This window comes from Rhea americana, unplaced genomic scaffold, assembly GCF_003343005.1.
Source record: "Rhea americana isolate MKP2758 unplaced genomic scaffold, rheAme1 scaffold_12, whole genome shotgun sequence".
Taxonomy (NCBI): Eukaryota; Metazoa; Chordata; class Aves; order Rheiformes; family Rheidae; genus Rhea; species Rhea americana.
This window is the reverse complement of record NW_028185261.1, coordinates 8,081,584-8,090,517: the sequence shown is the minus strand read 5'-3', so window position 1 is coordinate 8,090,517 and position 8,934 is coordinate 8,081,584. Positions and strand designations below refer to the sequence as shown.

The window sequence follows — 8,934 nt, the reverse complement described above, 5'->3', positions numbered from 1 at the left end:
TTTTTTTTTTTTTTCTATTAAAAGCCTGTCTTCTGTACTGAGCTTTTCTCCTTCTGTTTTCTCTTTTTCCTGGACAGGTCTGTTGAGCGAGGCAGCCTTTGTATTCTAGATAGCTGTCATACTTCCTTTCCTCAGGTGTCTCCGATCCCCCATATATTAGTAATGTCTTTGATGTTTTACACGTTAGCCTGTTCATCGGTCACAGGCTTCTAAAGAAATATGTTTACACAGRTGTCCTTTGATGGCATGTAACACTTTCTTTTAGAATACCCCATATGTATTTAGACATTAACCATTGTAGTAATTTCCCTGGGTAACTATTTTGCTTGTTTCACTTCTTTTTGTAACTTCCTTTGGAAGTCCATAAGGTTGTTGACTTTCAAGATACAAAGTAACTGTAAAGAAAGAGAATGCAAATCTTAAAAATGTCTGAAGGCAATGTGCTGAGTTATAGCATATGAAACTCCTGTGAGAAGATAAAGCTAGAGGATGTCTGAGACCTGCGAAGGTGTTCTCTTACTGCTTGTGGCTGCTSTTTGGGTAGAGGTTACTGCACCAGCAGTCTTGCAGCAGAAGGGATACTTGCCAAAGAAAGTCAGTAGATGAGTTCAGGCTACCTTTGTGATTTTTTCCTGAAGGTATTTAGAGAACACTTGCACAACACATCACATAGCCAGCAGTAACAGAAAACTGAGGAGAGCTGCATCTTCAACTAGGACAGCTTTATAGGGGAAAGTCTATCAGTCTTCTCCACACACAAGGAGGGAAGAGCATTTGTGTCATCACACCCTGCCCCCACCCCTCCCCCACCCAGTCTGCTGATAGAAAACTAGTTTTTGGCATAAAGTTTAGCTGCCTGACCAAAAAAAAGCCTCACCTTWAAAAAAGGTCACCCTGAGCCTCTCAAAGTTCATAGACTTCATACAGTTATTTTTACCAGCATTTGTATTGTGCAGTTGTGCACAATACAAAGAAAGAAAAAGAAAAAAAAAAGGAAAAAGGAAAAAGAAAAAAAGAAAAAGAAAGAAAAAGAAAGAAAAAGAAAGAAAAGAAAGAAAGAGATACAAGTTTACCCACAAGATTGCAGTGAATACAATCTATCCTAGAAGTCTGAAACAACTGCATTGTTATGTTAGGAACAAAGAAAGTCCTAAGTATATTGTATACTAAGTTTCTTCTTCCATTTTCAACATAGTATTACCTTCAGAATTAGTCAATATATTTTTGCATGTTCTGAAAATGAATTAGAGAATTGAGAAAGAATATTATTTTTGGACCATATACTTTCTTTACCTAAAGTGAAGAAGTCAAATCTCTCCTTTAAGCTCATCATTAACACTGGAACTGCAACTGATATTTCCATAAAAGGGTTCTAGTCTACATAAATTGTGTCAATTCTTTCAACGTTATTTTATAATATAGACTTTTTTTCACTTTTTTTTTCTTTCTTTGACACATGCTTTTATGCAGATTTCTCTGCAACCAAATCTTATGGAAAAAAAGTGTGTAATTAGTATYGCTGAAACTGAATTGAGACCAGTAATCTGATTCTCTTTTGTGGCCTAAGAATTACCTTTAAACTCTAAAATTTAATCACTGATGAACCCATTCACTTCAACATTTTGTAATAAGTGTCAAGAGGAGCACTGGGTTTAACTCATTTGTGTTTAAATTTCCTACCATTGTTTGAACAACATGTGTTTATTTGAATGCCCAGTAAAATAGAATTCATTCTATTCATGTGAGTCAAATAGGTGTTGAGACAAGAGACGTTCAGATAGCTGTCATTTGTTTTTTTTTTTTTCAAGTAGTTAGCCCTGTAATGGAGTATTGCATTGCAGTCTTGCAGGAAGAGAGATTTTTTTGTTAATTATAATAATAGTATCTTTAAAGCTCAGAAAATCTTCTAAGTAAATTTTTAAAATGCAATCTTCTTGATACAATTGTTAAATGGGAAATATTTTAAACTATGTGCAAAAAGACCTTTTCATGATCATCATAAATGAATAAATATTTGGGAGTTATTCTGAATATAAAGAACAGTCTTCAAGTGCTATAATTTGCCATATTGTCATTAATGCTTCTTTTTTAATTCAGGTGACAATGAAAAAGAATCCAGGAACATTAAGAAAGCACCTGAGAAAGAACTTTGTGCTCAAATTCAGGCAACTGGTATCAAAAATCATAATAATGATGAGCTACTGACAGAAATATCAGATGACAATAATGAAATTAGCAATGAAAAAAGTGAAAATGAGGATGGGAAATTTAGTACACCACTAGAATTACTGGCAGAGGTAAATTTTCCTTTATTAAAATTGTCTTAATATAAGTCAGTATTGTGGACTCAGGTAAGCTGTGGTACCAATTCTACACTGAATATTTTATAATTCTTCTCAAGACTTGTTAGCATTATTAATTACCGAGATAACCATGAAAAATCTTTTATTCCCAGACCTAAATTTCCATGTGATTTTGGTCTCATTGATAAAAATGATGTATCATGACAATTATTCCCATGATTGTTTCAGCAACAACTCTTTGATAACAGATACATTTACACAGTTTGCTGTATTTGCCAAGTAGGACAGATTCGGAGACCTCACTAGTTACAAGTTTGTCTGGGTTACAGTTGTTACTCTCTTGTACAGAAATCCAGAGCACAGTTCTGCAGAAAATTCAAAGCTGGAATTCTAAGGGCTGCGCATAAAAATAGTATGTTTACAATTATAGTGATTGGCTTGGTGAAAATGAATCTTCCGTACATCTACTATGTAAGCAAGGTTCTTGCTCACATTTTCAAAAACAAGATTTCTGAAAAAGAACTTTATTAAAGTTTATAGGCTAAATAAATAGAAACCGCATCTGACAGAAATCTCCTGTGCTGCAGACAGTTGGTGGCCAGTAAAGTCCTTGAGGAAGTAACCTGTGTGCCTGCCCTATTCTTATACTCTTCCCTAGGCATGTTTTGGGTATCTCAGACAGATATTAAACTAAGTGAATAGTAGCCTGGCCCAATACTGCCCTTTTTATGTATTTATTTTTATATTTATTATTGTTTGTTGAAGTGCAAAGGTATTTGTTTGCCTTGCATTGCAGTTGCTGTTGTGGATACTACAAATTGTAAGCACTGTAAGCATTCCTTCTGGGGTAGCTGCTGCTTTTATAGTCCACAGTTATAAGAGCATGTGTGTTTGTATCTGGAGGAGGATCATTTTTACCTCCTTGTTAATAGCTTATAGTGTCATAACTCTGAATGTTGAACTGTTTGGTGAGTAGTATTCAATATGATAATTCCATTAACTAGGTGTATTCATTTAATAATCAGCACCTCTTCAGATTTGAAATGAGCAGAGAACCGCACTCCATTTAGACAGTTCATTGCTGTTCCACAGATTTTTATTCCAAACTTCTGCCGTCTTTCTTTTAATGGAACTTTAACAAACTCTTGAAGATGAGGGTGGGCTTTCACTATAAATCTAATAYACTATAGACAAAACAGAAATATAATAAGAGCAATTTGGATTCAGGCTTTTAATTTTTCCAGGGAAAAAAGCTTATATTCACTTCTTAAAAAGTTAAATTACTTACACACAAGCTGACACAGTCATGTTGGTATTATATAAAAAACATGATGAATGGAAAAGGAAAGAAGAGTTCCATCAAAATACTTTAAAACAGGAAAACTGAAGGAAAACTTGAAAGTATTGGGGAATTTTCTTTGCATTTTCTACTGTAACAAAAAATAGAAGATTAATGGACTGCATGTCTTAGAATCTACAAAGTAAAATATATCTTTACACTGGGAAGACAAAGAAGGAGCAGTGAAAGATGAAACCTTATAACCGGATTTTCTTATGGTGAGGGAACTATGTCTGCTGACAAACAGCAAGGTTTAGCCTTTGTCATTTATGAACTGTTTTGAGTGTTGAAAGACACCTGCTAAGTTTAGCAGCTCTCAAACTTTCTATTTGGTTTCAAATAAAAGTGAAATTTAAGTGTCCACGATTAAAAACAACAATACTCCCCAGCTAGTAGTTACTGGACGTTGCTTTGTGAGATTCTCAGTTTCTTTAACTGAAGGAAAAATGATGGTACCTTAGGTATTACGATGTAGTTATTTTTGACACTTTAGTGATGATCATATTTTCTTTAGTAATTTGTTTAACATTCTTACTTTAACTGAATAAGTAGTTTATAGAGCTGGTTTTAGCCTTTGTCTCACCAGTCCGATAATCAAACAGTTAACCAGGACCACATTTGTTAGATTAATATTATTAGTTTTTGCTTTTTGAAATGTTTTATGATTTACATTTGTGGGCTTAGATTAATGAGGAAAAGATCGGAAAAAAAAAATATACATGGAAAAATTCTGAATCTCAGATATTCTAATTATAGAAGTGGACTTGTAAGCCTGAAAGCATTGTGGGATTTTAATCAACTTCTGGTATTTTTCAATGTGTAATAATGGCAGCAAGGATCCTTATATCTGACTCTTGCCAGATATATATTTTAAGGCTATTAATTGTATTTAGTTGTGTAAGAACAGCAGAGGGCTAGGACAGTTATGTTTTCCTATTTAAAAATATCACCATTCTACCAAATTTAAGCTTCATTCCTGCAGACTTTTAGTCTGAGTTGATTCACTACTTCCACTGAAGCAAGTTGGACTTCATGTTTGTATGACTGTTGTCATTCTTAAGTGCTTCCATAATAGCTTGAATTTGTGCCATGAATACTTAGATGTCCAGACTTTAAATGGTCATAGTTAGAATGCAAATTAAGCAAGTTCTGGTAAAACTGTCAGACTTGTCTGGATCTCTCTAGTACAATGGTGCAACAGTGCAATTCTCCATTACTTGGGGAAAACTGTTAGAATCTCATCAAATATATCTTTCATGTAAAAATAGGCAAAACTTGGAATTAATTGAGTTTTAATATCAGCACTTATTTATATTAATTTCATACAAGATTACATTTCTGTGAAAATATATATAGGTATATACATACATATAGATTTATATGTTTTATTTATTTATTTATTTATTTATTTTAGTTCCTGAAAGCAATTATGAATGGAAACTACAATCTTGCAAAAAACCTTTGTCAGATGAGTAAGTACTACCTCAGGGGTGATTATATTTTAATTGAGGTAATCAGACTGACTTTCTGCATAGACATTACAATTTCATTCATAACAGTGGCTATTTTCAGTCACTCGCCATTTATTTTTTGTGTTGAAGCATCCTAACCAGAGTTTAAAGTATCACCTTCTTGTGGCAAAATTGTTTATAATCTAATTCCCCAGTTTGAAATGCTATTATATAATGCATTGTCTGTATGTTTAGCAAAAAGCTTTAAGTTTTAGAATACTCTAGCACGATAGAGTATTCTATAGAGAGGAAAAATAAGGTGTAATTTAGTTATTATAAGCTTAATGTGATATAATATTTAATGATATCAAGTACTTTATTTCTTCTTTACCTTTTTAAATGAGTGAGTTTTATGTCTAGGGGATTACATGCGAAGAGTACTAGTAAGTCACTAAAGTAAACCAAGAGCTGGTGAATAAACCATTACTTTTTTTTTTAACTTTGAAATATTCTGCAATGATCAGCAGTTGATTAAAATCTGAGTATTTTACTGTATTTTTTTTATTCCAGAATAACTCATTTGATTTTTTTTCATTAAATTATTTTCCCTCAGTTTATGGCATTTATATATATATGTAATATGGAAAATAATAATAAAGCTTTTTCAGGCTCTACTATTTCTAGATTTTTCCCATGGGTATTTCTAGGGTTTATTCAAGTTTAACTTGTTTTCTGAATTTTCTGCATATATTATGCATGTTTCCAATATAGCTAATATACTTTATAATCCTATTACTTGTAAATAGCATACRTCTTCTTTCCATCCTAATTCTAGGATGAAAAAATTAAAGAAAAAATAAAGTTTTTCTGAAATTAATAATGTAGTTAACTGAAAAGTCATTATTTACATTTCTAATTGCTTAATCCAAACTATGACATTAACCAAAGCATAGACTGTAACAATAGGCTTGAAATTCTTCAGGTTATGAATATCCATTTTTGATGCGTGTATAGATATATGTGAAGTTTTTTAGAGGTATAGTTGCACTTTAGTGGACCATAAATGGTCAGTCCTATTTCAGATTTTCTATTTTGTCATTGTATACATACAATACATTATGTATAACGTATGTATATGTTACGTCAGTAATACGTTATGTTGTCAAATTGCAGTTCTGATCTATGAACCAGAAAATGCTGAGGCTAAGCAGTTTTTTCCACTTCTTGAAGAAAAGTTGTTGATGGGTAAGTTTGAGAATTGTAGCCACAATATTTTATTACAGAGATATTCTTGCCTTTCACAGATAAACAGTGGAGTTATTGTACCAATAGGAATCTGACCTTATTTTAAAAAACACTCCAAAAAATATTTATACTATTTCTGGGTTTTCTACATCTTAAATAGGCTACCTGGGCTATAAAATGAGGGAGTAAACATTTTCTGGTTGTTAATGTTCAGTTGCAAGGGTTCATTTTACAGTATATTAAGAGAAGAAGGAATGAGTCGGAAGTCTTACTTAGGAACCATCTTTTAAACTCAGAACTGGTAGAATGGACCAGGTGAGCTCCCATCATCTGTCTCAGTATTCCAAAGCATCAATAAAGACCTTAAACTAATCTGTCTAAAGCTGCACTGAAGTGAAAGAGAAGTGCTCAAGAAAACTCGTTTAGTGCTCAGGCAGGAAACTTCCAGGMGAGAGACCTAACAAGCCATAAAGGGACTTGTTTTTTAAACTACCCTAGAGAATTTCATCAAAAAACACCTGATGATGCTCTGACACATTACCTGTGATCCAGGCAATTGAGTCATGCCAAAATGTAGACCATGTTTGTCACAAAGTAGATATTAGGCTGAAAGATGTTAACCTGAAGAGAAAGTCCTTCTACTGAATTCTGTAATCTAGTACAATGACRAGGAAAGAATGACAAAGATTCAATAACTTTAATCCTTCTTTGGAAACTCTCTGGACTAGTTTAAATGGGCATTATGTTTTCCCTACTATGTTAACTTTAGCTTACAACAGTAACTCATGGTCAAGAATTCCTAATCTGATATCTGTTAGGGTATAAAGACAGCTGAGGAGGAGGAAAAATGTCTTTTCCCATTCTACAGCCACTATGTAGCTACAGGAAAACGGAACAACAAAGAAGCTTAAACAGTGGCTAAGTTCATCTGAGCATTCCCCCATAAATGAGGGATTCTCTGGTTACCAGCTGTGCTTGTTTTAGAGCTATGTTGAGCCAATTTCAGGAACAAAGTGGTCACAGCACATTTCAGGATATAAGCTAACATCGTAGTTTTAACTCTGCATTCTGACATTCTGACATAGTCTTTGCAGGCTTTTCTTCCTTCACTAGAAAAGATTTATAAGTATTTAATCATTTAATTAAAGCCAGGTAAAACTAATTGCTTACTTCCTTAAAAAAAGAAAAGAAAAGAAAAGAAAAGAAAAGAAAAGAAAAGAAAAGAAAAGAAAAGAAAAGAAAAGAAAAGAAAAGAAAAGAAAAGAAAAAGAGAAAAACTTCCTGTAACATAAAACAAATTCAGTAATGAATGATCTTGTGTATTTCAATGGCAGAAACGGCACAGAAACTTGCTGAAGGGGACAGCGAAGATGAAGAAACCATTGATGGAAGCAGTGATGACAACAAGGAGAGTACTAGTTGTTCAAATAGTGGTGATGAAGAAAGTGAAGGAAGTTCTGATTCTGATGAATCTGCGGAAAATTAGTTTGGAAATTCATCTACAATATTTTGTTTGATGATTCTGGTTTTCCAAAAGGCATGTTAAAGTGTACTGTTCAATCACAATTCTTTTCCTGTACTTCAGTAGTCCTTTTTGTGTATGTATTATTTTCAAACTTATATCTTCAAAATTTACCTTGATCTACAACTTAGTGACACATACAAATTTGATATATGCGGAAGCAATTGGTAAAATATTTTCCCCGGGAGCTGCAGGTCATATGGAAACTATGGTGTAGATTGTTAGTTGAGCAAATGCATTGTATTTTAGGAGCATTATGCTTGCCATATTCCTTTTCATCATTTGAAAAGGGGAAAATTGATCTTCCCAGATGATTACATTAACTCTATTTTGCGAAGTGATGATGATATTTTGAGTGACAGAAATGCCACCCTAAAATATAAATACAGCTAGCTGAAAATGTTTTTGCTTGTTATAGTTTTGACATTAATGAAATAGCTATTAAAAATATTTCAATTAAAAATCCTTACTTGATGTCTTTGTAAAAATATATAACTTCAGTGAATGTCTTTTGTCCAGATTTGGAGATAAACCCTATAGCACGGTTGAATAAATGCCGGTTGTTAAATTGACCAGAAAATCTACATAACTGGTAAGATTGTGCAACATTTACCATTTTAACATTCAGTTATCGTTAGCATTAATAAGGCTTATACACTGAAACGGCATGAATCACAGTAGAGGTGGTAGATATCATCCACCATGATGAAAAAAAAAAGAGAGAGAATTAATACTCACCTGAGGAAGTATGAATTCATGCTCCCAGTGAGTCTGGTCTTCATAAAGGGATTATAGAATTGAGTCTCTTATGTAAATTTACCACAGAAATTTAGGTGTTTTTCAGGCCGCAACTAGTCTATAGAAATAACAAAAGTTTAGTTTGTAGGAGAAGTGGATAAGAGAGAGGTAAGACAGCTGCTTTCCTGAGAGAAGCTGAGCATCTCTCCTCTCACTTAAATTGAAGGGAATGAATATGGTCACCCCCTTTGAGGTTTTGATTCCTAAGTTACTAATACTAGTTTTAGTGTCTACATCATTCAACTCCTATGGCATGATTTTCATTTGGAAATTTTT

The 8,934-nt window shown here is 33.1% G+C and overlaps 1 protein-coding gene across 1 annotated transcript in view; it reads left to right on the top strand.

The window, feature by feature from the left end:
• The window catches only part of ERICH2 (glutamate rich 2), a 20,269-nt gene extending 12,024 nt beyond the window's left edge, over positions 1-8,245 (top strand). The window contains exons 7-10 of the mRNA XM_085321034.1: positions 2,098-2,297; positions 5,057-5,114; positions 6,267-6,338; positions 7,673-8,245. Of these exons, the coding sequence (XP_085177160.1) occupies positions 2,098-2,297; positions 5,057-5,114; positions 6,267-6,338; positions 7,673-7,824 (482 nt within the window). The 3' untranslated portion in view covers positions 7,825-8,245. The remainder of the gene's footprint in view (positions 1-2,097; positions 2,298-5,056; positions 5,115-6,266; positions 6,339-7,672) is intronic.
• The last annotated feature ends 689 nt before the right edge of the window (positions 8,246-8,934 follow it).